Below are 12,115 nucleotides of genomic sequence, written 5' to 3'. Positions count from 1 at the left end.
GAGAGGAATGTGCTTTTGCCATGGCAACTCACTTTTCTGATGGTCGTGCTGTCATCGCAGCATGCATTCATGGAACAGTTTATTATTGTAGCTGCAGATTGTTTTCCTGATCAAAAATAGATTGTAATGTGGGTGGACATGTTTACGGATACTGGTAGTGCACAGAAAGAGAGACCAGGGCCTTCCTTCAAGAATCACCAGGACACCAGAAAATGTCGAGGAAGTCAGGCTGGTAATTTTGGAATTCCCCAAACGATGCAGCTGCTGCTGCTATTTCTGATCATACACTGAGACGAATTCTTCACAAAGATGTGAAATTGAATCCATACAAACTGGCAGTGGTGCACAAACTTAATCCACATGATTTTTGTTCACCAAAAAATGCTTGTGGAGTCTTGAACAAAAACATGCCTCATGTTCTTCTTCAGCGTCGAGGCTCATTTTTATTTGTGTGGATGCGTGAATAAAAAATTTTTAAAAAATAAAATAAAAATGTGGTATTGGAGTGGCACGAACGCTCCGAGAACTTAATGAGCAGTCCCTGCATACAGAATGTGAGACTGTTTGGTGTGCGCTATAAAAAATTTGTGTTTTGACCACAGTTATTTGAAGAGAATGATATGGTAGTTATGGTCACTTCTGAATGTTATGTCCAGGTGATTAGGGATTTTTTCCACCCAGACTTGAAGAAATTGATGTAGGGGATATCTGGTTCCATCAAGATGGCACCAGAGCTGAAACAGCATGAATGTCAATGGCACTCTTGTTTGACCACTTCCCCAACCGTCTGATCTCTTTGAAGGGCGATTTTGAGTGACCAGCACGCTTGCCAGATTTAGCCCAATGTGGCTTTTTCTGATTGGGCTGTCTTCCTTGGTGTATACCAATTGTCCACAGACCTTGGGTCAGCTGCAGAACAATATTTGTGCTGCTATTGCCGACATAAGATAGACACATGCTGAACAAAGTGGAACAAATCTTCCAAATTCAACTAACCAAATTCATTGAGCAGAGCTGAGGCCACCTTCAATATATCATTTTCAAAACCTAATGGAATAAATCTTTATGTTTACTTGAATATAATGGGAAGAGAATTAAATTGATACTTCTAACACCGTCTGTTTTTTTCCCCTCCAAAATAAGGAAGTTCTGGTATCACACCCTGTACTTTCTTTCTACAGTGTTAAAATTGCTAAGTATATTTCCTTTGCCCATCAACACCTGTTATTTTAGGTCCTAAATAAAACACAATTACATTTCAGAAAAGTCTGTATATTTCACTTCCTTTTAACAGCAGAAATAGACAGTATTCCATCACAAGCAAATCAGAATAATTCCACAGTCTGCCATCAAGTTCTGTTCTTCAACAAAAGACAGACAGCACAAGATCATTGAAAAAACAGCTATGTCAAACTCTTAGTGGTAGTTATAACTATAAACTGTTAATTCTCACAGAATCTGTGCTGCCAATGACTTTTGTGTTAACAATCATCAACATTCTGCATAGCATAGTATGGAACTAACACCAATTACACGTAAGAGACACATCAATGAACATCAATACAGTAAAAGACACAAATTTCAACATTTTAGAGGATATGGAATGGTAACTGATAACATAGAAGTTTCTGAGTACAGACCCACTGATTCATTGAAACTGCTGTATGTTTAGCCACAACAACTGCGAAAACATATTTATCTACATGCATTAAATATTTATTAGCAGTAGTTCCGAATAAACATCATACATTTGCCACAAAGCTAAACATGTGTATTCACAAATGTAACAACAACATATACAGCTCAAAGTATACTTTTAAAAAAATACTTTTGCTGTATATTCAAAAGAAAATGTATGGGCTCTTCTTAATGTAAAATAATTTATAATTGCTTAGAACCAACTAAGCTGTTGCCCTCAGAACTAAAAAAACTGGATGTATGAAATAAAATGAACTGTTGAATACAACACAGTTTCAGTTACTGGAAAAAATAATTTAGCTACATAACACTTATGGGAAACATTTAATGGTATCAGTCTCAATACACACAATTTTGTATATATCATTTAATCACATGTAAACTAGCAAACAATGTTCACAGTTGCACTGTATGGTGTACTGGATGTACTTCTACAAACAAAGTTATGCATGTCAATGGCACTGACAATGATACTCCCACTGCAACTGACTTACAAGGTGTCAGGTTGCACACCGCACATGCATCATTTGATTTCCCATTACGTGATTATGTCATGTATAGGACACAAGGGACACATTATGTTCATTTTAATATTTGTTCCACTGACTTGAGGACACACTAAGCAACTTGCTCTAGCTGTGAAAGGTGGCTGTGGGGGACAAGACACTACTTGCTGTAGGTTGTTTGGTGTCCCATACACACAGCTGCAATACTGACAATGCACATATAGTGAACAGGTCAAATCCAGTGTTCTAAAATCATCCATCACTCATCTGTTGCTGCCTTTAATCAACATCACCCTTTTTAAAAGAAACAAAAAATATGAACATAAGAAATGAAATAACTTTTAACAATTGCTGACATGTAAAATGAAGACAACGTCAAAATAACAGTAATATCATTCATAAAGAGACAAATCATTCATAGTTGAGATGTCTTTATTAAGCCTAACCATTCAGGTTCATTCACAGCTAAGCTAGTTTGTGTACAAGAAAGTGTCTGAATAGTAGTTAAGAAAGTGTCTGAATAGTTGTTTGTCTTATATCATCACAGACCAATGTCAAATACCATCTTTAATCACAAAGAAAAATGTATGGGATCCATACAGAAATTTAGGGATACCACATTCATGTTAGGCAAAGGAGTTATAGAATCACACAGGACGAACATCAAAGAATTCTTTGTTCCTTGGATTAACAATGGTGTGCAGAAATCCTACACTATGGAGAAGTGGATGCTAGAGGGAGAACATGACAAAAATTACAGAAGTTGGATTTTCTGAAACTAAGGACAATATGAGATTAGTAAGTAAAAATCAACTACTTTGCTATTAGCCAAAACTATGTGACCTGATCTTATCCAATTAGTTGATGAAATGTGTAGCACGGACAACTTTAGTTCACTTCAATATGGTTTTCCACAATAATTTGATAGCAGAAACTGGCACAATCATGAGACAGTATACATTTAAACAAAATTTATTTTTTGTATGGCCATTAACATTTGAATTGTGTGCAGAAACCATTGTACAGTGTTAAAATGTTTTTTTTTTAAGGTTTAATAACTAAGTTACTTGTCGGATTTACAAAATGAAGCAACATGTGAGACAAATAAATGAGATGGAATACACATTCACGGATAACAACAGTTCATTGGAATATGAGCTTACAGCATGACTTACAGTGAGATATGGTAGTTCACACTGAAGCGTTATAGGTGTGGATGCAGTAGGGATTCCAAAAAACTTCTTCAATTTATATAGCGCAAGGCTGAACAGATGAACATTTTGGTCAACTAATGAGAGTACTGATTAACAAAAGACTACTTCAGATATATAAATTCTTTTAAATGAAAAAAAAATTGTAAAGATACAACACAGGGCAATTTTTTTCGATAATAGTATGTTTGTCATTTTCTATGAAGCTGTCAGATATGAGGAAAGTAATTAAGTCAGCACCTTTAACAATGAATGTCTACTGATGCAACCAATGGAAATAGTGAATACTGTAGAACAGGCTTCAAATGAAGCTCTTTCACAATTCTGCCACAAATGCAGAACATTTGATGGAGAAAATCTGGTTTATTGCTAGAAAGTAAGCAGTACACAAGTCATTTTTGCTTCATTTTTCTCCTGTCCCAATACATACCTCACATGGTCTTTAAGACTTTCTGGGCATTATAAATTTTGCTCAGGCCCTCAAGCATTGTGTTGGATGTCATCACTATACTCTTCAACATCTGATGAAACTTCTGCTCAGCACCCTTCCAGTTTCAGGAGATGCTTTAATTTTCATTTCCAGTCAATAATGTTTTGTTCTCAGAATGCCACAGCCACAAGTCATTGCTTGGCACATGCACAATCATATTTCACTGTCAATTAACACACTTTTTCCACTCAAGATCACATTCAGGTTTCCCAACAAAAATGGCAAAGTTTCAGTGACACATACTGACACAACACCTGAGAGTGCCACTAGCAAATACATTCTTGGATTCAGAAGACTTCTTAGAAAAGAGATGCCAGAAAGTAACAGCTGTGAAAACTCGAGCTTGAAAGTGTTAAAAATTGGCACACTATCAGTGCAAGATCGAAAAAAAAGAAGTACAGAATGGAATAAGAGAAACGGTTATGAAGTACAGGATGTGTCAAGTGGAAAGAAAGATTAGGAAATTGTATCAAAATTATTAGAAACCATTTGAATTAGCTGTTAATGATTTTGCAATGTAGCCTATTCTAGGATATTTAGATGTTTTCCATAATATATCCAAAAGAATTCTTATATTTGTAGTAAAATAACTTTAATCATACACAAATGTATGGCTTTCAAGTCTGTGTCAAATTGTGTGAAGTGCATGTTACACTTTGTGCTACAAATTATCTGATGTATCAACGGCTGATAATGAAATTGGAAGAATAAACATTTAATAAGCAGCCAAAATACAATATCAAATGTCAATCCAAAAATCCTATTAGTTTTTCAAAAAAATTTAAGACATTAAATTCAGAGCTTAACCTGTACTTGAAAAAACTCTGCTTCCCAGAAGACATTATAATGCAATACTCTTGGGCTTCTTTAAAAATAAATACTGAAGGAAATAAACACACAGGAACAAAACGGAAGCACCTAGGTGGGAGGGAGAGGCAGGGGTGCAGGATCAAACTGAGAAAAATGCTCGTGTGCTTAAATCATCTATTACTGACTGCTTCACAAAAAAGTAGGGAACTAAACAGAAGAGGTATGTATAAAGTAAGGTAACCATAATAGCCCCTCCAGCAGCCTACAGTAATTTGCTTTTCCCAAGGCAGAAAGGTAAAAGTTTAGAAATATGGAAAAAATGTGATCTATGACACTCTTGCAAGCAATAGTGGTGACTTTAGCTCACCAAAACATATAAACCTATTTTGAATACTTTAACCCGGAAATATTTTTTTTTTTTTGATTTGGGGTTAGCATGCAAAAATATAAATAATGATCAGGCAGAAGGATGTAAGTGCATCTTTTGAAATTGTGGGAATTATACCTTTCTACCCAAAGAAGAACAAATTTTTAAGAACTGCTTGAATTAATAAAACAGTAAATGTAGAGAACATTTGGGGACATGTTTAACATGACTGACTACAAGCAAGTCTGATTAAACCTGAAAGAGAATCAAAAACAGAGCAATGTTCTGGTATTGCTCATGAATTCTCTTTCAAGTATTCTTGTCTTCTGTGCATAAGATGGCCTACAGTAACTCATTTTATAACATACTTTTAAAATGTCTTAAAAGCAGTATCAATTTTTCATTATCAATCTGATCCTGAGCTAGGTAGGAGTAGAGAATTACCTTTTTTCAATGAGCACTGAACAACAAAAGCAATACTCTTGTTATCTCAGTATCATGGGACAATATGTAATAACAAACTAAGATACTCTGAAATTTTTATTTATAAATAACTAAATGTTATAAGAATGCAATTACTGCCAGATCTAAAAGTATGGCACTCCAAATATTAGAAAACTGAAGATCCAGTTACTCTATAGTAACAATATTTTTCACTGCTTTCTATATAATGGATTTTTCTGACATGAACAAACAATGCATTACTTATTTCTTGTTCAGTGATATGCACGAATGTTTGTATTAAAATCTGTATTTACAGCCCCCATTAATGTTGAAAATCAGTCAGGTCACAGAATAATTATGAAGAAAACTTTTTAGAAATAAAACACAGATGTCTCATAGGTTAGCTTATAAGGAGCTGAGATGGATTGCCGGTACTTACCTTCAGGAAGCAAAATTCTCACACACACCTCTTAAAAGTAGGAAAAATTATACCCAGCTTTTGAAACCTGTAGTTCCTTCCTCAGGTATGACAGAGGGATAGTTTGGGAAAGGTTGGAAAAGAAGAAGGAAGATTAGGTGGTTTAACTTCCGATCCATGGAAAGGTCATTAGAGATGGAGGATAAGCTCAGATTGGGAAATGTTAGGGAAGGGAATCAGACACGTCATTTCCAAAGGAGCCATCCAAACACTTACCTTAAGCAATTTAGGGGCACCAAAGAAATCTTAATCAGGACAGCTAAACAGAGATTTGAACCACTGTCCTCCTGAATGTGGTATCAGTTTCTTATCACTGTGTCCTTTTGCTTGGTGTTGAGCAGATGGGGCAGGCCACTCAGACTCCCAATAAGTATTTGAAATTTTCGTCTTTTGAAGGTAAGCACTGGCCAACCATTGTCTCCATGTAATTTTTCTTTCAATATATAAGTTATCTTCCAATTTTAGATGGACACACTCTGTTTATGGTTACGTAACCGCTACTTGTTTTGATGTGAACAGCAGCATATATATAAGGGAAAAACTCAAGTTCAAAGGTTAAAAGAAGCTGAATTATCCCAAGATTAGTCAATGCAAAAAATGTGCAAAAGGAATGAGCACAGTAAAGAGACATGTCAAGGAAAAGGCTGCTAGAGTTGCATTCACAGGGCAGGGACACTGCAAATATGAACTTCTAGCACGAGGTACTAGCCAAGGAAATTAATCCCTGACACTTCGGAACAATGAGTATCACTGTAACAGTAAAATTAAACAAAACTGTGATTATGCACTGTAGTATGATACAGTGGATGTAGTGGATTAAAATCCAAAAGATTCTGTAACAGTCCAACAAGCCACAACTATCACCAACTTTCACCAGTTGCGGCAAGTCCTCTGAAGAGTCCCCCCAAACAATGGAACTGATGGAAAAATCTGTACTGTGCTGTTTAAACATTGCTAATAATTACAGCAAATGTATTTCAACAGTCAGCACATTTATTTGAAAAACTAGTTCAGGATTAATACGTATCATGTGTTACTTTTGTAGCGAATGTTCAGATCTCGATAAACATTTTTGTTTCAGCAGGTCTGTAGCCACAGGAATGGCTCTCGAAATTTCAGCAGGCTGGGCCGAATAGACTGTCGCTATATTTCAGCAGTTGGTATTATTTGTGTTTCTTCAGTTGCAAAACAGGTATTTCATCAAATTTACCTGATCGCAGTCCTGAAATCCTTTGTAAAATCGTGTGTGCAGATAAAGTGGCTGTAGTTACTGATATTACACGAGACCATTCCTCAGTTTCAATCTTAGTAGATTACAGTTTTCTGACCGCGAGTGTGACTGACTGGAAGATATCCAATAGAAATACTGATAATTTTGATAAAGAATTTCAACTGCCTCAAACTCTTGACGAATAAGACGAGTTGCTGATGACAATGGACTGGTGCTGCAAAACATTCCTACTGCGGTGATGGTTACTGCTGCGACTGCTGTTGGAGCTGGTGTTAGTGTTATTTGGATTGCTGTTACCGTTGCTGTTACTGCTTCCGCCCCTGCTGTTTCTGCCCCTGTTGTTTCTTCCACTGCTCACGGCAGTACTCCGATTTACGTTGCTGCCACTGTTGGCACCACAGCTGCTGCTGCTGCTGGTGAGGCTGCTGCTACTGGTGATGCTGCTGCTGCTGCTGCTGCTGCTGCTGGCACCGCCACTGCTGCCACTGCCACTGCTACTGCTGCTGCTGCTGCTGCTGCTGCTGCTGCTGCTGCAGCTGGTGCCACTTGTGCTGGTGCCACTGCTGCTAGCGCTGGTGCTGGTAGTACTGCCACCGATGCTCGTACCACTGCTGCTTGCACCACTGCTGCTACCACTGCCACTGGCCGAACCACTGCTGTTTTGATAATTATTACTGCAGATTTTACTATTATTATTACTGTCATTGCTCTGTCTCCTCTTACCACTGTTTCGGCCTCTATTCCCATTACTGTTACCGGGTTTATTTGGTGATTTTCTGGAAAGTAAAAAAACTAATGTCACAAAAAGCAGTTTAGTAATTTCATAACAATGAAACAATTAATTACTGGAATTACTGGAGAAAATTGTTGTTATATGTAACCAAGTGACTAAAATAGTTTACAGAAGCAATTTTTACCCAGTCTTCTCTTGTCTTCACCCATCAGTTTTAAAAGTTTGTTTATAAGTGCTCCTCTCTGAAGTACTGAAAAACTAAACCAGGATGGCCAAGGTAGGATTTAAAAGTAGTTAAATTTCTGAAATATAAATTTTGATTGTTACTGTTGTTGCAATTCACAATGTGAGTTCCGTTCCTATTTTAGTACATTACATTCCACAATCTCCATTAAAAGGAAACTGACAACGTGGTGTTTTGTGCATTGTAGGGTTTTTGCAAACTCCCTGTAATATAAGAGGCAGTCAAATAAAAGTGCGACATATGAAGAAAAAGTAATTTAATTGTTTATTATTTCAAAATGGAACAAGCTGGTCAGTGCCTTCAGGGAAAAATGTTTACAGTTGCCTACACAAACACGATTGTGCCCAGGTGTGCGCATTCCAAATCAAATAGATAGCTATAAATGTCTTTCTTCAGGGTTCCAAAAATATGGAAATTGCGTGGGTAGAGATTGGGACAGTATGGGGTTTTGTAAGGGATTCGCAGTGAAATACCTGCAGAATACTAGAAACAACTTTAGCAACATGGGGGCGGTCATTTTGTTGGCACGTTGTTTCGATTACTCTGCAAAGGTTTCATTGGGAAGTCCTTATACATCCTCCATACAGTCCTGATCTTTCCCCACATGATTTCCATAGTTTTGGAGCACTGAAGAAAGATATTTGTGGCTGTCGATTTGTTTCGGATGACGAGGTTAATGCCTGAGTACCTCTTGGCTCTGTAGGCAACTATGAACACTTTTCCATGAAGGCACTGAGCATCTTGTCTACCACTGGCATATACGTTTTAATGATTATGGCAATTACTTTTGAAATAATAAACAGTTTACTCACTTTCTTCTATCTGTCTTGTTTTCATTTGACTGCCCCTTACAATGCTGCAGAAAAAAAAAAAAAAAAAAACATAAAATATAAATGTGTTTTTTATAAACTGAATTCACTTGGATTTGGTATTAATCAGGCAAACTGTGGATTTACAGGGATAACTGTAACCGGAAAGTCCAGCATCGATCCTATGAGACATTAACGAATTTTACAATTTCTGAGACTCTGTAAATTTGAAACACAAATTTTGAAGGATTTTGAATGTTTGCAACAAAAAGGGCATTCTTTATATTGAAAACACAAATGTTTTACCATTCCATTTCATTAGAATTCAACTGAATACCTTCAGTGTACTGAGTAAGGAGTTTTTCGTCACTGCATACTCACCCTCCATGGTTGGCAAGACTGTATGGGAGAAACTTTTTCGTGTGGAAGGAATGGCAACTCTCACAATGGGGGTACTGTCGATGGGTGATGGACTTGATGGGAGCAGCAGAGGTTTTATGGAGCCGTTCCGGAGGTGAGCAGGTGAAGCAGATGGAAGATAATGTGTTGAGGCTGTGGTGGAAGGAGGACTGTCTCTTCACCCAGGATTCAGATCAAGATGGCATCATCAATGAACCTGAACCAGATGAAGGATTTAGTACCTTGGGTGCCAACTAAAATCCTAAACCTTTTGTCTGGTTCAGGTTTGTTGATGGTACCTTCTTTATCTGGACCCTGGGCCAAGACATTAATCATCATTCTACATAATGTTAATAACAGGCATAAATAGCCCAAACATGCAGTTTTACTAGTTGGAATTAGCAACACTATCAGAGAAGTAAGAACTTTGGATTTGATGTGAGATTATTCCAGATAGTCTACCATATAATTGCATGAAGAGTAAGTTTTATTAGATGACATGAATGGGCAAAAAATGGAAAATAGAATACTAGATGTGAATATCTTTATTGGAAATAAATTGAAAGGAGTTATACATGAAGAATCCAACCAAGCAATCTAATTAAAGTAACAGGAGTTCGCAAAAGTACTGGTAAAAAAGTTGCCTACAGTCTTGGAAGAACAGTGGTATGTGAGGTACAGTTATTTGATAAAAAATGTTATACCAATAAATAATAATAATAATAATAATAATAATAATAATAATAATAATAATAATAATAATGATTACAAAACATCCAATATTCCATGTAACACCTTCACTTTATGTTTTTTTCCCTTATTTTATCCTTTCTAGAAATACTTACCCCCATGCTATGCATAGCACAATACTAACACCTCTTCCTCTTTCTGAGCTCAACATCTCACTCATTATGGAGGGATGCTGACTCAGTTTTTCAGGATAGCAAATTGTGCAGTGACTGATATTGAGATATGAGTGAACAGTGTGGCATTACATTGTTTAATAAGTTATTTGTTAAAAATGTACTGTATACCAGGAATAAATCTAATGATTGTCTCTTACTAGGAGTCTGTAAATATATGTGTATACAAATTAGTTTATTTTAAATTGATCTAAATTTGTAAATACTTTGACATGTCCCATATCCTTGTAAAAAGAGATCTACAGATGAATAAAGCTGCTGCTCTACTACTGTTACTGCTACTGCTACTGTTACTACTACTACATTCCCAAGTGGAAGAAATACCTGTAGTGGACTAATTGGCAAAAAGGACTTTTTTCATATTACGATTTTTGTATATATTTTATACTCTCACTTTAAAGTTTGTTAAAAGTAAAAGTGCTAAATACTGTTACAGTGCATACAACTATGTTACATTATCTGTCGAGGAATAACTGAAAATATTTCCAGTTCACCTGCCAACATTAAAGTGTTTCTACTAAATGTGATTCATGGAAGAAAAGTAATAGCTACATTGAAAAGGGGAAAGGGGGGAGAGGGGGAAGTGAGGGAGAGGGGGAAGTGAGGGAGGGGGGAAGGAGGGGAGAGGGGGGAAGGAGGGAGAGGGGGGAGAGGGAAAGGGGGGAGGGAGGGAGGGAGGGAGGGAGGGAGAGGGAGAGAGAGAGAGAGAGAGAGAGAGAGAGACTAAAATGGGCTCACATCACAAGTTCAGGCATTGTGCCACATAATTTTAGTTATTGTGTGAAATGTATAGAGTGAACATTTGCGACAGATATGTGAAAGCTTAAAATGAGGAGTGCTTCTGTCATTACAACAATACAAACTAGTTGTTAGACAATTCTGCATTTCAGAACTTGTTCTTGTGTGCATGGCATGAGTAAAAGTTTTTGGTTAACTTCAAATGTAGAGATAGTGTTTCTGAATACAAAATATACTTCTATCACTCACTTTGCAAAATGTAAAACTGTTGCAGGTTCTTGTCATGAAGCAGATATTGAGTGAACTCAGAAGTGATAAAAAAAGAAGAGTTATTAATGTTTTATGTTTTGTTCAGTAGATAAAACATTTGATCTTCATATTATTTAGGCATGCTTCTTTGCATCCGCATTATGCTATATTACATGCCTGCAGTATTAAGGAAACAATGAGTGATTGTTAATTTCGAGAGAGACTTGGAACTAACCATAGTTTGCATAATTTTTAAGTTAAGTATTAGTAAATGTTAGATACTGCAGACAGCTTTGCAAGAAAAAGAGGTACTTGGACATTAGCTTTGGATATTGTGAAGTGTAAAAGAGATATTATTAGGTTTGTACATTACCATAAGTTACTTAGGTTAAAAAGATTATGACAAATATCATTTCTGCTGTTACTGAAGTTATATACAGCAAAATAATACTTACACCAGCCATATATATATATATATATATATATCGGGAAAGTGCCGGCAGACAGGCACAATAAACAAAACACACACACAGAATTACTAGCTTTCGCAACCGATGGTTGCTTCTTCAGGAAAGAGGGAAGGAGAGGGAAAGACGAAAGGATGTGGGTTTTAAGGGAGAGGGTAAGGAGTCATTCCAATCCCGGGAGCGGAAAGACTTCCCTTAGGGGGAAAAAAGGACAGGTGTACACTCGCACACACACACATATCCATCCGCACATACACAGACACAAGCAGACATGTCTGCAAGGGAAGTCTTTCCGCTCCCGGGATTGGAATGACTCCT

The 12,115-nt window shown here is 36.7% G+C and overlaps 1 protein-coding gene across 6 annotated transcripts in view; it reads right to left on the bottom strand.

Annotated features, from left to right (window-relative positions):
* Nucleotides 1-1,256: 1,256 nt before the first annotated feature.
* Nucleotides 1,257-12,115, bottom strand: part of LOC126297733 (uncharacterized protein DDB_G0271670-like) — a 177,219-nt gene continuing 166,360 nt past the window's right edge. For 5 of the 6 annotated variants that reach the window (XM_049988876.1, XM_049988877.1, XM_049988878.1 and 2 more), the window contains one exon: nt 1,257-8,011. In XM_049988876.1, coding sequence (XP_049844833.1) covers nt 7,402-8,011 — 610 coding nt within the window. In that variant the 3' untranslated portion in view covers nt 1,257-7,401. The remainder of the gene's footprint in view (nt 8,012-12,115) is intronic. The other variant, XR_007552571.1, reaches the window with a different exon arrangement.

This window comes from Schistocerca gregaria, chromosome X, assembly GCF_023897955.1.
Source record: "Schistocerca gregaria isolate iqSchGreg1 chromosome X, iqSchGreg1.2, whole genome shotgun sequence".
NCBI classification, from domain to species: Eukaryota; Metazoa; Arthropoda; class Insecta; order Orthoptera; family Acrididae; genus Schistocerca; species Schistocerca gregaria.
Note: the sequence above shows the minus strand (reverse complement) of the source record. Positions and strands in the feature narration are given on the sequence as shown.